Here is a 20595-nt window from a genome sequence, read left to right on the forward strand (position 1 = left end):
TTTCATAGGGTGATTGTGAAAAGAACTAAGCTGCATAGATCTCCCCACCCACCCCTCCCCTGCTCATGTGAGCTCTCAGAGCAATGAGGGAGGGATGCAGAGACAGGTCATCCAAGTGCAGGGAAGAAATGGCTGCAGTCCAGGCTCAGGGAACGAAGAGGATGCGGGGCAAAAATGGATGGACTCCTGGAGAAGGGAAGTGTGTCATCCAGAGAAATGATCTAGTTCATACGCCTTCTTGATGGCACAGCCCACTGTGGGAAATTGTTTTCATTTGCTCCCTTGGTTCAGAAGGAAGGCCAGCCCCACCAGGCTCCACAGTTTTGTCCACCAACTCCTCAAGTGATGATATCTGGCACAGAGTAAGACAATCAATGAATGTTGATTGGGTGAAGAAGCAAGCCAATGGAAAATTGGCTTCCTAGAGGAGGTGTCCTTTGAGTTGAGCCTTGAGCATTGGGTCCTGTTAGGAAACATGGGTCACTACACAAACTCCCTTGCAATGTGGGCTGTGATGGGGCTGTGTGCAGGGTGGGATGGGGTTAAGGCAACCGGGCACCTGGGCTGGCAGCAGGGGGGAGCCCTAACCAGTCCTGGGCCAGAGGGTTGGGGGAGAGAACAGTTTCATGACCCAGAAAGAGAGAGACCTGAGTGCAAACGGCCACCCATCAGGACTGTGGCTGCCGAGGGGCACAGGAAGCAAAGACAGAGCTGAGGCAACAAGTACCCTCACCTACAATTCTCTCCTCCACCTCCTGACCTCCTGCCAGGGCCACTGCTGGCCACCCCATCAGGAACCAGGAGGCAGTGGGAGCCTAGGAGCTGTGGTCCTGGACCCAGAGCAGACTGGGGCATGTGGAGAATAACTGGCCAATGTGTGCAGATTTCCTGGCCCAGGGTGGACAGGCCTGGAGATCTGAGAGGGCTCAGGGGTGTTGTGATGGAGTGGGGGCCACTTGGGGGTGTCAGGAAGCTCAATGCAGAGGGAAGATGTCAAAGGGCCTTGCCCACCTCACCCTGGTTTCCCGTGGGTGACGGTCAGCATGGGAGAGTGGGTAGAATAGGAGAGGCTGCACGGATCCCCAGTGAGCAAGGAGGGGTCTCATACTGTCACCTGTAGTTCTCCAGGTAGGAGTTGAGTATAGTGTGCCCATTTTGTGGATGAGACAGATATGAAACAGTGGCTTGCCCCTTAAGCCAGAGGCAGAAGCTGGAGGGTCTCAAGGCCCTAAGACCACAGACAGTTACATCTCGACAAGCAAGGAGAAGGCAAACATTCAGTGAGGCCTAGAGGCCAGACAGAGCCTCATTGACCCTCCCTCAGCTTCCAGAGCAGGGGGCACCCCTTCCAGTCCTCATTCCCCCAAGCGGGGTCCCCTTCGACACTGTCTCCCCACTATGCCTACTGCCTTCCTCAAGTGCACACAGTCTCTGAGCTGTGCCCTGCCCTCAAAGGCCAAGTTCACAATGGCATCAGAGTCTCCCAGGGAACAAATGTGTCCTTTCCTTTGCCTGGGTGGCAGTGACTTCATCCCCAGTGGGCTGTGTGAGTCACTGGACTGAGGTTGGAGGGCCAGCCAGTTCCCTGCACAGCCTGGCTTTGGCCTTGTGGCTGGGGAGATGGAATAGCTGAGGGGGTGAAGGCTTCCACGCAGACCTGCCCTCGCTTCCACTGCTCTTGCTGGGGCTCCCTGTGTCCTACAGGGCAACTGGCACTGAGCACCTAACACATGCCTGGCAGTGCCAGGGGGTTTTTAGGTGACAGCTGGTATTTACTGAGTGCACTCTCTGTTTCAGAAACCATTATGAACTCTCACTTCATGGACTGGCAATGCTGTCCTGCAGACAGTGATGTTGAGAGGTTAAGTGTTGTACCCAGGGTCACACAGTTCTGTAGTATCCCTCATTCCTCATCACGGCCAGGAGGGCAAAGATTTTTATTCTTATTTTGCAAAGGGACAAACTGAGGCTCTGCAAGAGGAGGTAGCTTGTGTAGAGACAAAGGAGTCAAAGATGAGTAAGGAGTGCCCTGTTCTCAAGGATGAGCCCCTGAAGAAGGCAAAGACAGATAGAGTGTGACATGTCCTCAATGAGTGGATGAATGGGTGGATGGACAAATGGACAGATGGGTGGATGGGTGGATGGATGGACGGATGGGTGGATGGATGATGGATGGATGGGTGGATAGATGGATGGGTGGGTAGATGGGTGGATGGATGGATAGATTAAGGCTCATTTGCAATGAATTCAAATTTACAATGATAGGTAGCAACATATGATATGTGGATGGGTGAATGGACAGATAGATGGATGGGTGGATGGATGGACAGATGGGTGGATGAGTGGATGGGTGGGTGGATAGTTGGGTGGATGGATAGATGGATGGATGGGTGAATGGAGTGATGAATGGATGGATGTGCAGGTGAGGGAACAGATGGATGGATGGGTGGATGAGGGGATAAATGAATAGATGATAGGAAGGAAGATAGATGGGTATGTGAATGGATTAATGAATCTATGGATGATTCATTGGAGAGGAAGGTGTATGGATGTGTGAATGTATGAATGAGTGAGTAGAGATACAGCGGGTAAGCAGAGGCTGCTTCCACCCACAAGAGACACTGCGAAAACTTCCCCTACTAGGAGGACAGGCCAGATAAACATTTGAATGGAGGCCCTAGTCTGTGTGGCACAGGGAACCGAGGCCAGTATGAAAAGTGATAGGGAAGTAATGTCCAAGGGAGAGTTTCCTTAGGTCAGTGGGGTTCCATGATGGAATGGGGAAGCTTAAAGAAAAAACAAGGAATGGGGAGCCTTGAAAGGTAGTGAGCTTCACATCACTGGGGGTGTTCAAGCAGAAGCTGGGCAGCCACTCCCGCTGCATGCTATGGAGGAGCCCCTGTGGCAGGTGGAGGTCTGCTGTGGTGGCTTGTGAAACCTCCTCTGATGACAAGGAGGGAGAAGAATTTGGGTTTCCGAGTCCCCCAGGGAGGCCACAGCCTTTGTAGAAACCTATCTTGCTTTGGGATTAAAAGTTCTTTCCTGGCTTGGGGAACGGAGAAGCATGCAGCTGCTAATCCTTGGTGTGGGAATCAGGCTGGAATCCGAGACAGATTTCCCATTCTGCACAGGCCAGGGCAGGGGTCCTGGGGACAGAGCAAGGCTTTGGAGCCCTGGCCCCACCCTCCCTGTTTCTGCCGACAGGTGATGGCCCTCTCTGCCTCAGTTTCCCCCTGGTGAAATGGAGGCCTTGCTGCCCACTCTACATGATGCCCAGGGCCCTGCTGGGTGCCAGGTGCTGGGTGCACCTGCCCTTCTGGGGGACTTCCTGGGGGCCGTAGGTCGGGAAAAGTAGATCTGTGAGCGTTGACCTTAATCTGTGAGTCATTATCCCTGGGGGCCCTGCCTGGGAAGCCCCAGCTGCCTGGGCTGGGCTGGGCCTGGGAGCAGCTGGCGGGGACCAGGGTGGGGGCTCAAGCTGGGGCCTCAGTCTGGAAATGCCCCAGACCTAGCCTGGGCCCAGACCCCAAGGCCCTCAGCTGCTCAGAGACTCCAGCCCTTCATCCCACCCCACCCCATCCCTACAGAGAAAAGCCAGCTTACACCCTGACTCCAGCGTGGGCTCTTAGAGCCAGACTGCCAAGGTTCAAATCCCACCTCCACCAATTCCTAGGTCCCTGACCTAGGGTAAGTGACTTCCCCTTATCTGTGTCTCAGTTTCCTCACATGTAAACCAACACGAATCATAAAATCCACTTGATAAGGGCATTGGGAGAACTGGGTGAGTTAGTTCTGGGCCTGAGGAGGGCTCAGGCCAGTTCCCAGGGCTCCACGAGCCCACAGTAGCCTGAGGTGAAACTAAGGCCGGAGGGGGCTGACCACACCCAGCATCAAACAGCAAAGAAGTGGCCCAGCCAGGGCTGGAAACCATCTCACCCACCAGCTGGAGACCCTCAGGGTCAGCCACTGTCTAGAGGATCAGCCCTGATTTTGCTTTGTGTCAACCCCAGGCTTTCCCTGGGAGTGAGGTGGCAGAGCAGCCCCTTCCTCCACCCTCGTCTTGGCCAGCTGGTTGGTGGGCAGGGCTGCAGGCTTTGGGCTGTGGGGCGGGAGTTGGGTTTAGGCCTCTGGGGAAATGGGGAGGATGTGGGCCCGCCCTCGCCTCCCCGCCCGCCTCCCTCTCTCTGAGCTCGCCTCTCCCATCCCAGACCAGCCTCTGGACGCAGGGCCAGCCCCTGGGCTCCGGCAGCTGAGCTTTTCCTCACCGGCGGACGCCCCTCACCCATCCCGCCCTGAGTGACTCACTGCTCCCCTGGCCTGCAGCCACCACTGTCTCCTGGCAGGAGGCAGGCGCAAGGTTGTGCAGAAGCCACAGGGTCTAGTGTGTGAGGGCCGCTTGGCCAGGAAGGTCTGGAGCAGCTAGACAGGACCAGGGCACAGAGGCTGGCTGGCAGATAGTGGGGCCTGTGGCTCAGCTCTGCAGTGGCCAGTGGCAGCTGGTGCCTCCCCTTTCCCCTGACTTTGGGAGCTTTTCTTCCTTCTTCCCACCATGAAGAAGGAAGGGACCTGAGAATCTGTGAAGAGAGCCGGTCCCCGGCCAGGAGACGCTGGGTGGTGGGGCAGTGGTGGTGGGCCCCTCGGCCACTCGCTCCTCCACCGCAGTAGCCAGGCATGAAGGGGGATGGCAGTGCCGTGTGGAGCCTTATGTGGAAGTACTGCATCTCTGTGAGGACACTCAGGTACCGGGACGCGTGCGTGGCTGCTCTGCCTGGCTGTCGACTGTTGGGCTGGATGGTTTGCATGGCTGTACAGGGTCCAGGAAGGAGCTGGGATGGAGGCAACTGGAGCAACTTTCAGTCTCTGGTGAAGCGGGAGGAAGAGAGTGGAACCATGGCCGGGGGGTGTGCAGCATTTGCCTGGGACCCAAAGCACCCATTCAGGAAAGGAACACCAGGGGCAGGTACAGCATGTGTTACATAACATGCTGGCACAGGGCACAGCTGTGTGACCCTGGCTCTGCCCCACAGCCTCTCTGAGCCTCTCACCAGTGAAATGGGGCTCACACTCGTCCCTTCAGCACTTGGTGTAGTGATTCCTTCGTGTGACTGTAAATGTCAGTCACTGAGTGTCTGAGGGCTCAACCCGGACTCAGGCACCAGGCTGCCCAGGTTTAATGCTGGCTTTGGCATTGTTAGTGGTATGAAGTGGCTTCACTTCTCTAGTCAAAGTTTCCCATCTGCAGATCCTTTCAGGATTGTTGTGAGGATTTAGTGAGGTAATACATACTAAGATCAGGGCCCGGCATGGCGCCAGCATGCAGTCAGTGTTGGATACGATGACCCTTGCCGTTGAGCTTTCTCCCCAGCTGGACAGCTGTGGGGGGCGGTGGGGGTGTCTGGAATGGTGCCTGCATGGTGGGAATGAAAGGGTGGAGCAGAGCTCCTTGGCCCTCTGAGGAGGGGACACCACCCGTGATCATTCCAGCCTCTGCAGCTGTCAGAAGGAAGGAGACAGGGGCTCAGGAAGCCAGGTCCCATGTGATCTTAGGCAAGGCTGGGGTCTCCTCATCTGTAAAGGGGAACTACATGGGGCCAGAATTTGTATATGGAAGTATGGAAGGGCTTAGAGGCAGCCACCTATTTGGAAGATGTGTTTGTACTTGGATACCACCTAAGGGCGTATTTTTTTATTTAAAAGGGTGGACTTGCAACAGGTATGGGATTGAAAGATTGTCCCTCTTTCTGCCCTCACTATCTGGTGTATAAACTTTATAAACATTCCTTCCTTCCTTCCTTCCTTCCTTCCTTCCTTCCTTCCTTCCTTCCGTCCTTTTTGCCTTTCTTCTATTTATCCTTCTTTCCTTGTTTCTTTCCTTTCTTCTTTCCGTCCCCAAATACTTGTGACAGCTTACAGAAAATACCTGAAATAAAATAATTAATAAAAAAATCACAAGCCAGGCATGGTGGTGCATGTCTCTAGTCCCAGCTACTCGGGAGGCTGAGGCAGAAGAAATGCTTGAGCCCAGTTCAAGGGTAGTGTGCGATGATCATGCCTGTAAATAGCTACTGCACTCCAGCCTGAGCAACACAGTAAGACCTCATCTCTAAAAAAAAAGAATCCGGAGTGGAAAAAGCACAATTTAGAATAGGATGTCATGAGCTAGGGTAGAAAAATAGAACAGAACAGATATATACAGGGTCCTGAGGTTCTTCTCTTAGGGCAAAAATTGACAAGTTTCCTGGCAGCCAAAGGGAAAGGGGAAACCCAGCCATGCAGTTTACTCTCACTGTAATAAGAAACCATAATTACAGTGGCCATAGTTGTCTCTGCTGTTGGGTGAGAATGTCTGGGGCCCTGGGCCTCAGCCTCAATGGCGGGCCTTGGGCCTGGGCAGGTTTGAGGGAGCGGGGCAGACAGTGAGGGCTGAAGTGTTCTCTTGGGACGAGGATGCCGGCTGGCTCTGGGAAAGGAGAGAGGCAGAGTTCAGCCCTGGAGTGAGTCAGCGGCTGCCTGCCCCTGCCCCAGACCCCGGGATAGACCTCCTGGGTGGGTGACTTGGGAGCTGGGCCAGGTGGCGGGTGAGTCCTGGACTTGGTGAGTGCTCCATGTGCTTTTCCTTGTGACCACAGCTGTATTTTCCTGAGTCGCGTTCTGTCCCAAGGTTTCCAGGGATTGGCACTTTGGAAACCTCAGGGCTTGTTGACGGAATGCAGAGGGCTCAGCACTGGGAGACCCGCCATGCCCTGTCCAAGGGTGATTCGCTCGTTCCCTCTTGGCTGCTGTTTGCCCACATGGTCTGTAGGAGAAGCAGCAGCACCTCACAGAGGCTGACATACTGGCCTCTCTGTGCCTCAGTCTCCTCATCCACGATGTGTGGGGATAATGGCATGGCCACCTGACAGGGCTGTGGGGCGGGGCCTTACAGGAGGGTTTGTGGCTGTCAAGTGGTGATGGGCAGGTAGCTTCACAGGGGTGTCACGAGCACTGGCAGGTGGCCTCCTCACCACCAATGAGAGGAGAGTGGCGGGGTGGGTGTGGGCACCATAATTGGCACTGGGTTTGCCCCAAACCCACTCTTAACACCCATAAGTGCCAGGCATCCCTGTGGTTAGCTGGGGAGGATGGGCCTTGGGCTCCAAGAGAAGAACTCTGCCCTCCTGACCCCTACCCTATTCTGTTGAGAGCCCCCGAAAGGACTAAGGCCACGCCCCAACCAGTCAGCCAGCCAGGAGCAGGCCCTCTGCGGATCCCAGCCCCCTTGGCTGCCAGGGAAGCCCTGAGTCAGCAGGTCTGTGGCCTGAGGCGGAGCTGCCGGCGGCCACAGGGACAGATTGGAGGGCTGTGATCAGACAGCGCATAGTTTTCCACTTGCGTCTTCAGATTCCCCTCCGAGTGAGCCTATTGCCCCTGGCTGGGTCCCATTCACATCTGGAAAAGCGAGAGGTGTGTGTGGAGCAGCTGTGGGCCTGCCAGCCCTGGCCCTCTGCCTAGGGGTTTGGTGATCGCAGTCAAGGAGCCAGGAAAAGGATCTCTGGAACTTTGGCCCGAGGACTCTGAGAGGAATGATCCTGGCTGCAGGCTGTATCCTGGACAGACCAACTTGGGAGCTGGGCACCCCAGGGTTTACAGCCCACAACGGTAGGTTGTAAGATGTGCAGCCCTCGGGCAAGTTGCTAAACCTCTCTGGGCTTGTTTCCTCGCCTGTAGAGTGCAGGGGGAGCCATGACAGCTGAGCGGGCTTCCTGGCAGGTCACCACTGGCTTCTGTTGGCTTGGCATCCATCAGGGTGCATGGTTGTGGCACCCACTCCTTGTCCTCTGAGTCTCAGCATGGGGGCTGGGGCGATAGCATGATGAAGTGGGAAGCACACAGGCTCAGAAGTCAGGCCAACCTGAGTTCAAAATTGGGCTCAGCCCCTTCCTACCTTGAAAGTGACTTTTAGAGATGTTCTGAAGCTTCCATGAGATGATGCCTGGAAGCCTGCCCTGGCTGCAGTAGGTGCTGCTGAGGCATTGGCTGTTTGTATGACAGGCAGCCTCCCTGAGCCTTTGTTTCCCCACCTGTGAGATAGGTGTGGGGATGCAGTAGTTCTGGAGGGTGGATGAGACCCTTTAACAAGCTCCCTGCCCCTCATGTCCCTGCCTCTTCCCTGGCTGGCCTTTCTCTGGGAACTCACCTCCGGGCCCCTGGCAGACAAAGGCCTTGCTCTGGGTACAGGACAGTGCCCTGATAAATCTACAGCCCCTCTCAGGTCAGGCAGGAAGATCACTTTTGCATCTGGCATTATATTGGAAAAGAAAGATCGTTTTGTGCCTTGAGAGCCAATGGGGCGTTTGAGCATCTTGATGGGCCAGGGCAGCTTGCTTGGAACACATGGGGCCCAGGGTGCTGGTTGGTGAGGAGTGGGGTGGCCTTGGCTGCCCTGGCCCTGCCCCCCTCTGCCTTCCCACCGTGGCTGCATCTGGGCAGGAGGGCCGTGAGCAGCTCAGCTGGCAGCCAGCCTTTGAGAGCTTCCAGGGAGCTTCCTGGACAATTAGCCATCTGATGCCTCTCTGCAGGAGGGCCAGTGGGTGTTCCTCTTGGGACAGAGCGCTCACCACCTCCCAGCCTGGGCCATGCCTAGGCAGCTCTGATGCGAGGACATTTGTTCCCTCTTGGAACTGGCACCATCCTTCCTATGGTGCCCGCTGCCACCTACCCACACACTGAAGTGGCCTGGCCCTGCGCTCTGAGCCTCACAACCCATCTGCTCCCCAGCTCTGGACAGTCTGCAGAGACCAGAACTGAGGCTAAGGAAGGGGTCACCAGCCTCCTCCTCACCCATGCCTTCTGGACACACCCTGGCCTGTGCTGTCTATCTCCGGGAAGAGCCCAGAGCTGAGTTTAGGATGGGCAGGAGGTCCTAGGCAGAGCAGAGCAGAGCCGCCACTTCTCTGGCTCCAGGCACTGCCTGGAGCACACACAAATTCCCTCATGGCCGCTTTCCCCTTTCACTCATGGGCCTCACCATTGCCTCAGCCCTGCCAGCCTCACCTCCCTCTCCTCAGTTTCCATCTCTGCTGGTGGCTGCCGCCCCCTCTCCCTGCATTGAGTCTTTGTGCAGGGAGTGAAGACCTACTCTGTGCCTGGCACTGTGCCAAGTGCTAACTATGTGTTCCCACATCCAGCCAGCCAGCGCCCACCCTGTGAGGGGCACTGTCCCACAGCACAGAGGAGGACCTGAGTCCAAGGCTTTGCGTTATTGGTTTCCTCACTGGAGTTGTGGATGAGGCTCTTCTTGGCAAGCACCGCAGCGCAGCACTTGTTGCCAAGAGCTCACAGCCCAACAGCAAGGCGGTATGGGCATGAGCCACTCTGGCGCATGGGAAGAGGCTTTCTTCCACTGGTCAGCAAGCAGTTTGCTGAGCACCTATTGGGTGCTGACCCGGGCTAGACCCTGGGGATACAGCAGTGAGTGAGGGGAACACTTGGGCCTTCTGGAGCAGATAGATGTTCAAGTGAGAGAGAAACGATAAAAAGAAAATAACAAATGAAGATGCCTTCAGGCAAGGATCAGTGCCAAGAAGATAAAACTGGGAGGGATGACGGAGTGATCAGGGGAGAGGGAGCCACATGGCCTGGGAGGTCAAGAAAGTGGACGAACAGATAAACACAAGGTGGTCTGTCCATAGTGTGGAGTATTATTCAGCCATAAAAAGGAATGAAGTTCTGGCACATGTTACAGCACAGGTGCACCTTGAGGACATCATGCTAAGTGAAAGAAGCCAGACACGAAAGACCACAAAGCGTATGGTCCCGTTTCTAGGAAATGTCCAGAACAGGCACATCTATAGAGACAGGAGGTAGGTTTGTGGTGATCCAGGGCTGGGGAGGGGTTCTTTTTGAGTGATGAAAATGCTCTAAACATAGATAGTGGTGACGGTTACACCCCTCTGGGAATATACTATTAATAAAATCATTGAACTATACAATTTAAATGGGCGAGTTATATGGTGTGTGAATTATATCTTAATAAGACTGTTTGAAAAGAAAACAAAGGCCTGTCTGCGGCGGTGGCCTTGCGTTGAGAGTGACGGGGAGGAGTGAGTTTGTAAGGACCTTGGGGAAGAGCGGGCAGAGAGAGCAGCCAGTGTAAGGACCCTGAGGTCTGTGTGCACCTGCAGGAGAAGCATGGAGGAGGAGGCCGGCAGGAGTCGGGAGGGAGGGAGGGAGGAGCAGTCACCGTGGTGGCAGGGCCAGATCCTGGAGAGGGCTTGAAAGTTGACTGGGGCGGGGGAGCCACGGCTGGGTAACATCGCTGTGCTTTCTGTTTTAAAACCATCACCCGGACTGCTGTGAGGAAATGAGACTGTGGAGAGGGAGTGGTGGGGCGTGGGGGGCAGGGAAGGCCAGTTGAGATGTGGTGGCCAGCCACTGTTTAGATGAGAGATGACAATTGAGACCCAAAGAAGGAGACAGACAGACTGGCCGGCGGTCGCACTGGGAATTCAGACAGGGACAGAGCACTCCTGGCGGGGAGGAGGCTTCCTGGAGGAGGGGCCTGGGCCTGGACACTGGGAATGTCAGGATGGGCTGGTGGTGGCTCTCTAGATGGCACCCCTTTGGGGGATGTGGGGTGCCCTGCCTGGCCATGGGGAGACAAGGCTGGCCACCCTACCCTGGCACCAACCCTGGGTACCCTTTGGGCCCAAGCTGCTAAGTAAGTAGGGCACCCTCTCTCCAGGGACCCCGTCACACTGCCTTTGTGCTGCCGGCTCCAGCTGGCCCTCCGTGAGAGTGCAGTGCCCGTGTGGCCAGAGATCCAGCAGGGGCCTGGCACTCTGAACAAACCAGCCTGCCTGGAACTTAAGTGGCCCTGAAACACAATCAGCCACCAGAGACTAGCCAGGGAGGTGGTTGTATAATTTATTAACTGGGGCTTGCCCAGTGAAGCCATTTGGGCTTGCCAGACCTGGAAGAAGCCCCCTCAGCAGTGCCTGGGGGCCTTTTGGAGAGCAGGTGGGTGGGGGCCCCAGGGTGCCTGGCATCCTCTCCCCTGGGTGTGGTTTCCTGGATGCCGACTGAGCAGGGAGGAAGTCAGACGTCAGGACCTGCTGTGGGGATGGACCCACAGCTCATCCCCTGGGGCCGCAGAGGCAGGCCAGCTGCTGGGGTTCCAGGGACACCTCCGCCCCGTCCACTTTGAGACTGTGAGTACCACCCACCTGGCCCGGGGAGGGGACCTCGGCAGCCCTGAGAAACCTGTGAGGGGCTGGCGACTGTCAGGGCAGCCTGCCGTGGTGAGGGTCTTGGGGGCTGTCGTCAGTGTTTTCACTGTTTCTCAGAGCTGTATTCTGTGACCCATTTCTCACTGCCAGGAATGCACACAGGCCCGCCCTGGGCCCAGGAACACCAGGTGTTTCCCCACAGCAGCAAGGGGAAGTTCTTTAGCTCCCCTGTGCATTAGACCAGCCCCAGACCCTGTTAGGACTGAGAACCAGGGCACCACAGCCCACCTGGATGGCTGGGAGTGTTGGGTCTCTGCCTAGGGCCCTCACAACCACCCTGAGAAAGATGGACTTTTGACAATGCCCAGTTTACAGCCAAGTAAACTTGGGGCCCTCAGAAGTCACACACCAGTCAGAAGTCCTCAGAGGCCCTCAGAAGTCACACAGTTGCCCAGGGCTCTTAGAGCATAGTTGGTGTGTTTTCTTCCCACACTGCTGCTCCCCTCAACCCTATGGTGCATAAACTTTGAGCAAATGGAGTTTTATGACTGAGGGAACACAAGGCTTCCCCAAGCTGTGCTGAGGAGACGCTGCCTTGCACAAGTCTTCCCTGCCCCAGGCTCCCTGGGGCCATTTCTCATCTGGCAGTGCCCCAGTGTGTGTCCCCCCAGGAGACCCTTGACCCACTGACAAGTTGAGTTTCTTTCTGAAATGATCCAGAGTAGAACCTTGAGGATCTGCAGATCCCTGGGGCTGGGAGGTGTTGGGGGATGGTCTCTGGGTTCTGAGCTGTAACCCCTGAGCCCGACCTCTTGGGGTCCTTGGGCCAACAGCCCCTGGCTCACTGGGGTCATCAGGGAATTCTACAGATGGGTCAGAGGAAGCTTTTGCTGATCCAGCCTCGGGGAGCAGTCTGGCAGCTCTCACTCCTGTTAGTCAAGCTTCCCCCATCCCAGCCCTGGCTCTTGGGGGCAGGCAAGATGGATAGCCCTTTCCTTAGGACTGGAGCCCAACCCGTGGCAGATGGAAAAAGTGAGGCCCAGTGATACAGAAGTAACGGGCACCTTCACTCCTGGCCGCACGCTGCAGACAGAAGGCTGCTCAGTGCCCTGAGGGGTCAGTCACTCTGTCTCAAATCCCAGCTCCCCAGTGTGTCCCAGCCATGTGACATGGAACAGATGTCCCAACATCGCTGGGCCTGGGTTTCCATATAACCCACAGTGAAAGTCCTCCCTTCCGGGGTTGTTGTGAGGCTTACATGGGGAAGCAGGCCTCGGTGGGGAATCTCCCTGTGGGCGTAGGTGACTCCGGATTCCCATCTCACTGAGAGATTTACCAGGGCACAGTGCCCCTCAGGCTGGGTTAGGGGAGGCTTGATGACCCTAGTGAACCAGGGGCTGTCGGCCCAAGAACCCCAAGAGGTTGGGCTCAGGGGTTATAGCTCAGAGTCCAGGGCTCTGGCCTCCAGCTCAGCTACCTCCAGCAGCAACCTGCCTTTGTTGGACTCCGGGGTGCAAGCTGGGGAGCCTGGCCAGATGGCTGCCCACACCTGTGTTCAAGGCCCAGCAGAGGCACAGGGCAGAGCAGAGCCCCTGCTGCCTGCCTGGGGACCCCAGGGGAGCCCATCCTGAGGCCTCGTGTCCTTACCTGTGAAATGGCCAGGTGAAACCAGGAGCCTTTAAGCATCCATGACTCTGTGCAGAGTTTCATGCACATCATTCATTTGTTAATTTAGTCATTTGACAAACATTTACTGGGTACCTACTGTGTACCAAGCACTGTCTTGTCTCTGAGAGTACAAAGGTGATAAACCAGATACACCATCCCTGCCCTTCTTGGTGTTGGGGAGTTAAGCGATATATGACTAACGCAATGCATGCATGATAGGTCATGGTGGGGACATGTTCTGTGAAGGCGAGTAGGGCAGAGGAAGGAGATAGGCAAAAAGGAGGGGTAAGCGGTTGGTTGTATTTTATTTTTTTAATTAATTAATTAATTTTTTTTTTTGAGACGGAGTCTCGCTCTGTCGCCCAGGCTGGAGTGCAGTGGCGCAATCTCGGCTCACTGCAAGCTCCACCTCCAGGGTTCACGCCATTCTCCTGCCTCAGCCTTCCGAGTAGCTGGGACTACAGGCGCCCGCTACCACGCTCTAGGGCTAATTTTTTGTGTTTTTAGTAGACACGGAGTTTTACCGTGTTAGCCAGAATGGTCTCGATCTCCTGACCTCATGATCCACCCACCTCGGCCTCCCAAAATGCTGGGATTACAGGCGTGAGCCACCGCGGCCGGCTGGTTGTATTTTATTTTAATGGACACATGTCAGCTATTAGAAAACACCTGCAGGCCATCAGGCAGCTGAGGGAAGGTTGGAGGGTCCACACTGTGGCCTTCACTCCCTGAGTCCCTTGTGGGCCAGGCCAGTGTGAGCTGTCCTCTGACCTGCTTGCAAGGGTGAGCTCATTAGCCCCATCTGAGGGACTTGCAAACCAATGCCCAGAAATCCCAACCAGTGTAACTCCAGTGGCTTCTGGGAAAGAGGTGAGAGGACCCCGCCGGCAGAGTGGATATCTGGACTGTACTCCGTGTATGGGAGCATCGAGTGGTTATCAGTGGTTATTAGCTGGGCCTGGGGTGTGGTCAGGCTGTGGTTAACAGCCCAGACCTTGGGAAGCCAGGGCAGGCAGATCACTTGAGGTCAGGAGATCGAGACTGGCCTGGCCAACATGGTGAAACCCCGTCTCTACTAAAAATACAAAAATTAGCCAGGCGTGGTGGCAGGCGCCTGTAATCCCAGCTACTGGAGGGGCTGAGGCGGAGAATTGCTTGAACCTGGGAGGCGGAGGTTGCAGTGAGCCTAGGTCATGCCACTGCACTCCAGCCTTGGAGACAGAGCAAGACTATCTCAAAAAAACAAACAAACAAAACAAAACAAAAAAAGCCCAGACTTTGGTGGGAGTTTCTGTTCTGCTGCTTTCGTAGCTAATGTGACCTGGGGTGTGTTGGGTGCCATCTCTGAGCTTCAGTCGGTCAGTGAGGGCTCTCTTAGTTGCAGGTGACAGAAAATCCGAACCTATCAGGCATAAGCAGAAAAGGGGTTTCGTTGCCTCCTGGAACTGCAAAGTCTAGAGGGTAACTAGCTTCAGGAATGGCTGAATCGCAGCGTTCATTTATGCATTTGGACTTTTCAGCTCTTACCTCTGCTTTCCTCCCTACTGTCTTCACTGTGAGGCAGGCCCTCTCCATGCGGGCATCCCTGGCTCTGTGCCCGGCATGTAGCAAGTGCTCAGAAAACATTAGACATTTCCTTTCATTCGGTCGTCGCCAGCCCTGTGACAGGCCAGCTGCAGGGCCCAGGCTGTGGTGAGCAACACATCATTTCTGTCTTGGGGATGTTCACAGTACTCTGTGGGAGAAGGGACTAGAAAAGAGGAAATGACTACACAGGGCATTCAGGGCTGAGAAGGGGGTGAGCTCTGAGGCCTGTGGGAGCCCAGAGGAGGGACAATGGAGTTTTTATCTGGAGGGGTTCCCCGAAGGCTTCCTGGAGGAGGTGGCAGATGAGCTAGATTTTAGGAACAATGGAGGAGGTGGCCTGGTGAGTGGCAACTGAGGGAGCAGGGGCCTAGGGTCGGGTTCAGGACTCACACCCAGTGGGGCTGACCTGGCTGTGCTAGGTTCTTGGAAGTCCTGGCTGAACTCAGAGAATTGGTTCTTGGGCCGTGCTGGGGGTGGAGGCGAGTAAGCCTACATGTAGGTGAAAGGTAGCCCCAGCAGCAAGGCTGTAAGGAAAAGAGAGAATGAGCACTTAGTGAACACCTACTGTGTGCCACATACCCTCCATATGTTGCCTCATTCTGGCCACTCCACAGCCTCTGGTGGTGCCTCATGCCCACTTTGCAGAGAATGAGCCAGAGGTTCTGATCAGGTGCTGGAACAAACCACCCTTCTAAGTGAGTCCAGGAAACCATTTCCCCCATGAACTTAGAATTTGAGACTCACTCATTGGCCAGGCTCAGTGGCCTCTGTTCTGCTGTCGAGAGGCTGCTGGGATGCTACCCATGGCATGGCAGGGACAGATGGGGAAGTCACCATGTTCAAAACAGTCATGTGTTGAAACACCTCCCCAGCCTCTGATCTACCGGTAGTGGCAGCGGAAGCAAACAGCAAATCTGAAACCTGATGCCTACAAAACAGGAGTGTGAAGTGTGACACCAGAGGCCCCCACACAGAAGTGGGTGTGGACGGCCACCTGCCTATGAGCAACCAGGGGAAGCCAGCTTGGTGCTGAGTTGACACAGTGAATGTTAAAAAGACTTCTAAGCTGGTCCCAGTGTATTCACACACAGTTGAGAAAGGCCAGGGAGGATAACAAGGGCTAGAATATAGGGTCAGCTCCCTAGAGTTGCTGTAACCCCCTGGACAGCTCCCTTTACTTCCCTGAGCTTCAGTGACTTCCTCTGTAAGCGAGGATAACATTTCCCAGAGTGAGGATTAAATAACACCATACATGGACATGCCCATAGTCGATGACCTAGCAATGGCTCAATGAGTGTCGGTGATGATTATCCCCAAGTAAAATAAATTTGAATTTAAAATTTTAAAAATGGTCATTTTTGCATCCATGGACTTGAGCCAAATGGGAAATGGTTTGGTTCAACCTCTAAGCCCCTACGGGTAGGCACTCGGTCTTTCAGCCCTGTGTCTGCTGGTATGCCTGGGGCTCAGGAAATGCACATGGTGTGTTAAAACCAAGTGTGAATTTGTCAAATCCCAAGTCAGTCCAGGATGTTCATTTCTTAAATGATACAGTGAGACAAAGTTTTTTGAAGATGAAAAAGAAAAAAAAAGTGAATTTCACTCTGGGGAAATAAGCAGAGTGATGGAGGTAGATGCCACTGACAGAGTGGAGGAAGCATGGGGAGGCTTCCAGGAGGAGGCAAGCTCTAGTCAGCAGGCACCGGTCAAGTGGGGAGTGGAGGAGAGTTTGGGTAGAAACTGTAGGTCGAGTCCCCATGGCGTGTTTGGGAAACAGCAGTCTTGGGTGATACCTGTCTGGAAGGGATGAGGGCCAGAGTTCAGGACAAAAAGGAAGGCAAGTGGGACCCAGAGCCCAGGGTGCTGGCCTCTCCCTGCAGGCACAGAGGAGCTGCCAGGAGCTTTTGAGCAGGGAGTTTTATTAACCAGTATTTGGTTGATTAAAAAAAAGAGGCACCTCAGACTGGCTTGACTGGCTTAAGGCAAAGGCTGAATTTATTGCCTTCTGTTTCTGAAACAGACAGGACTTCAGGTACAGTTGGATTTGGGGGCTCAAACCATGACTCCAGACACCGGCCTCTTTTTCTCTTCTTCCATCTCTTTGACTTCATTCCTAGACAGCCTTTCTGCCCAGATGGCCTCCACAGCTCCAGATCGGCAATTGTCATGTCCAGGCAGAAACTGTTCTGACAGAATCAACTCTCCCTGGTTAGCTTAGACCACATACCCATCTCTGGACCAGTCACTTGAGCAGGGGGGATGAACTACTGTCTCTGATAGACCAAGCTTGGTACTGCATTCAGCTCTGGAGGTAGCTGACCCAAATTAGATGGACTGGGAATGGAGGATTGGGCTCCCCAAAGAAAATTGGGGTGTCTTACCAAAAGTGAGAATGGAGGCTGGTCAGGCAGAAACATCCTGCATCCACCACTGCGACCTGCTAAGACTTGTGGGCTGGTCGATCCACTACTGTGATCTGCTAAGACCTGACGGCTGGCCAGTCCACCACTATGACCTGTTAAGACCTGCCGGCTGGCCAGTCCACCGCTGTGACCTGCTAAGACCTGCCGGCTGGCCAGCTGAGCCATGTGATCTGCCATACATCATCCCTTCGGGTCAGCCCCATGAGGTAGAGTTTGTTATGATCCTTGTTTTGCAGATGAGAAAACTGAGGCTTAGAGAGACACAGTCACTTGCCAAAGGTCACACGGTTAGTAAATGTCCTCAAATCCCAAATCAGCTTGACCTGAAGCCCAGAATCTTAACCATATGCTCCACTGCCTTACAGCAATCAGCGAAGGATGATGCCTAGGGAGCTTGGATAGAGGATAGGCTGGCAGAGGAGACTGGAGGCAGAGGATGGGAGTAGGAGGCAGGTGCCACACTGGCAGAGAGGAGGGATCCTAAGACATAGAGCTGTGGTGTGCTAAAGCCTGGCTCTCAACGCACTGTCAGTTTCACTTTTGTTGTTGTTTCCTTATATAGATAAGATAGCTGATATCTAATCAGCAAAGTACACACACACACGCACATATATACACACATACTAATTATTATGCCTACTGGTTTCTGCTTGGGGTGATCTTGGCAGGAGGATGTGAGGGATGAGGGTCCTGAGCCTGGAAGCTGGAGTTATGCTTGGGCTGACGACACCTGGGGCATTTCTGGGGGAGTTTCCCGGGGAAGTGGTCAAAGGGAGTTGGCCGCCCACCTGGCTCAGGGCCAGGGCAGAGAGCGGATAGGATGGGGAAACAGCCACTCTGCACTTCCCTTTTCAGCCCTAAGGCTTCTCAGGCGAGGTCCCGCCTCCGTGATGACATTACAGCATGTCAGAAATCAGCCTGCCCACACCCTCACGACACAAAGGGGAAGTCAAGGCAGCAGGCCACTTTAGCTTCACCGCCACCACATGGAGAGGTGTGACAGTCTGGGCACCCATCCTGGATTGGCTGTCGCCGCACTGTGTGACCTAGGGCGAGTCACCAGGCCTCTCTGGGCCTCAGTTTGATATCTGCAAAATAGACCTATGAAGACAGAGCAGGCACATGAACAAACCTTTGCGAGTGACCTGACCCAGTGCCAGGCACTTCACGGGCTGTCAGGATTCCTCCCCTGTGTGGTGATCTCTCGGAATCACAGCCTTGGAACCCTGGAGGGGAGAAGGGCTGTTGATCTCAGAAAGGCAGGCCAAGACCCAGCTTTGCGGTATACAAGCTACGTGGCCTTGCGCAAGTCACTTCACTTCTCTGGGCCTCCATTGCCTTATCTGGAAAATGGCTTAATAACTACCCCCTCATGCACGAATGAGAGGGTTAACCGAAAGCTTAGCCCCGGATGGGTTTTGCTGGCGCATCTGGTTCCCACTGGGTTAGCCGGATAGCCCCTCCTCTGTGAGCTTGGCTCCTGCCCTGGAGCCAGATCAACAGCGTTGTTCTACCAATAATTCAACCAACTAACATCAACTGTGTGCCCAGCACCGCTCAAAGCAGCGAGGACACCAGTGTGAGACCCCCTCCCTCACAGAGCTGGCATTTGGGGGTTGAGGGAGACAGACAGGTGACAAGTAAACAAATAAACAAGAGCATTTCCAACATCACAGTCACAAAAACGAAGCAGGAGGCTGCGGTGGGGAGCTACACGCGGGTCAGTGAGGGCCTCCCTGAGGAGGGGACCTGAGGGCAAGAAGGAGGTGGCCAGCAAAGATGGGGACTGGCCTGGTGGCAGAGAGAAGAGGAGTGTGGACAGCCCCCTGGGGATTCAGGCTCAAAGGACAGAGGGTTTGGAGGCTAATGGCAGCACCCTCAGAGAGGACGTCTGGGCAGGCGTGGACAGTGGACAGCCTGACGGTCGCTGGTGGAGGATGCTTACCTCATTCCCTAGACATTTGCTGGAGGAAGGGTCGGTTGAGGCTCACCTCTGAGCTTCGATGCGGGAGGGAGAGGTGTCCAGCTTGGCCTCAGACCCCAGACTGAGGGTGACAAGGTGGTGATGGTGGTGGACGGGCATAGCCAGGAGAGGCATCTAGGTTCAGTACCAAACTTCAGAACTGCTAAGAAGTACCTAAGTAACCCCGTTTCATCTTCAGGTAAAGACACTCAGAAGGCCAGGCACCAGGCCCCTCCTTGGGGTTCCTGGGGTGGGCTTATGGATGGGTAGTTCCTCTGCTCTCTCACCTGTCTTCCTAGAGGAGTGCAGGCTTACAAGGTCAGAGCTGCAAGGACTTTGAGAAATCACCAAGCTCTCCTCCCATAGGACAGGGAATTCTGTGACCTTGGTCTGGGGACGGGTGGGCTCCATTGGTGAGCTGGACGTGCTGGGGGCTCTGGACTCTGGGGTGGGGTATGGGTGGGGCCCCAGAGACAGGGAGGGATGGCTGGACTCAGCCCCAAACTTCCAACAGCCAAGAATTACGCTTCATCTGCAAGCACAGAAACCTCAGATAGACCCAGAAGGGAGGGGCGGGTGGCCTGTGGAGGCTTCGGAGCGTCAGCAAAGAAAACATGGGATGTTTTTCAAGTACAGAATGGGTGATAAGCTCTAATGTGTGTATGAGGATATTCCCAACTATGACGTCATTCCATTCTCACAATCAATCCTGTCCAACAGGAATATCTGCCCTATCTTGCAGAGGGGAAACTGAGGCAAGCCAAGTGACTCGCACAAGTTCCTTGCCAGCCAGAAAGTGACAGCATCAGAATTGAGACCTAGAACCAAGCTTTCCTTAGAGACATGGAGGGTGGACCAGTGCAGTGGGTGGGGCAGGTAGAGAGCCAGGCTGGCCTCTGCCCTCCTCCCAGGGGCAGCTGGGCCGACAGCTCAGTCCTCTGGATGATTAGAACCGCCAGCAGGCCATTTACGGAGCCAGCCCCACCTGCTCTGTCTGGATCCTGCATACCAGCTGGAGGCAGAGTCCTTACTACAGCTCCCCTGATGCTCTTCCTAGGGGCTCTGTCCCCCCACCTTCACTGCCTTGGTCTCTGTCTGCATGAAGACACATGATTCCCTCCCCACAGTCTCATGCAGCCCCCGCAGCTTCCTCTCCTGCACTCCACCCTTGTGAATTAGCGGCGCCCCTACCACTGCAAGGATGGGGGCCAAAAAATCCTGGAGGAGGACAAAGCCTAGCAAAAGTGACTTTGGACAAGTGTCTCCTGCTCTTGAATCTGTTTCCTCATCCATAAAATGGGGAGAGAAATACCCTCTGGTAGCAGGGCTTTGTGATTTTGACTGCAAATATGTCAGGAGAGGCCAGGCTGCAGGGGCTCTGCCAGTCAGAGCCTGGCCCAGAGCACAGACCCCAGGCATCTCCCAAAGACGGCCTGTCTCTGGGCTCCACGTGGGTCTGTGTTCTGTTTAAATGGTAGAGTTCCCCAGCGGCCCATGGAGACTGCTCATGCCCCTGCCCCTGGGCCCAGGAAGTGCTGCAGGGTGTGCTGCTGCCTCCTGGGGCCATGGGTGGGCCCTGAGCTGCAACACCAGCTGGCAGTCTCTAGAGTGGGGGCTGTGTGCGTGTGTGTTTCAGTTAGATTTTGCTGTGTAACAAACTACACAGAACATAGTGTTTTAAAACATAGGTGACTTATGATTTTGCGTGATTGTGTGTTTGGAAGATCTGGGCAGTAGTGCTGGTTGC

General features: G+C 55.0%; 1 protein-coding gene and 1 long non-coding RNA gene across 5 annotated transcripts in view; one reads left to right on the plus strand and one right to left on the minus strand.

Annotated features, from left to right (window-relative positions):
• The first annotated feature begins 4189 nt into the window (after positions 1–4189).
• The window catches only part of IQSEC1 (IQ motif and Sec7 domain ArfGEF 1), a 127020-nt gene continuing 110614 nt past the window's right edge, over positions 4190–20595 (plus strand). The window contains exon 1 of one of the 4 annotated variants that reach the window (XM_023192667.2): positions 4190–4739. In XM_023192667.2, coding sequence (XP_023048435.1) covers positions 4672–4739 — 68 coding nt within the window. In that variant the 5' untranslated portion in view covers positions 4190–4671. Of the gene's footprint in view, positions 4740–7437; positions 7639–11037; positions 11190–20595 lie in introns of those variants that run through there. The other 3 variants (XM_023192673.2, XM_023192672.3, XM_023192671.3) reach the window with 3 other exon arrangements.
• Positions 13432–15536, minus strand: LOC111526772. Its single transcript, XR_004228839.1, has 4 exons — positions 15207–15536; positions 14869–14986; positions 14403–14625; positions 13432–14277 (listed from the first exon to the last, which is right to left on the minus strand). It is a non-coding gene; the product is annotated as an uncharacterized LOC111526772 (long non-coding RNA).

The sequence above is a fragment of the Piliocolobus tephrosceles genome, chromosome 2, assembly GCF_002776525.5.
Source record: "Piliocolobus tephrosceles isolate RC106 chromosome 2, ASM277652v3, whole genome shotgun sequence".
Lineage (NCBI taxonomy): Eukaryota > Metazoa > Chordata > Mammalia > Primates > Cercopithecidae > Piliocolobus > Piliocolobus tephrosceles.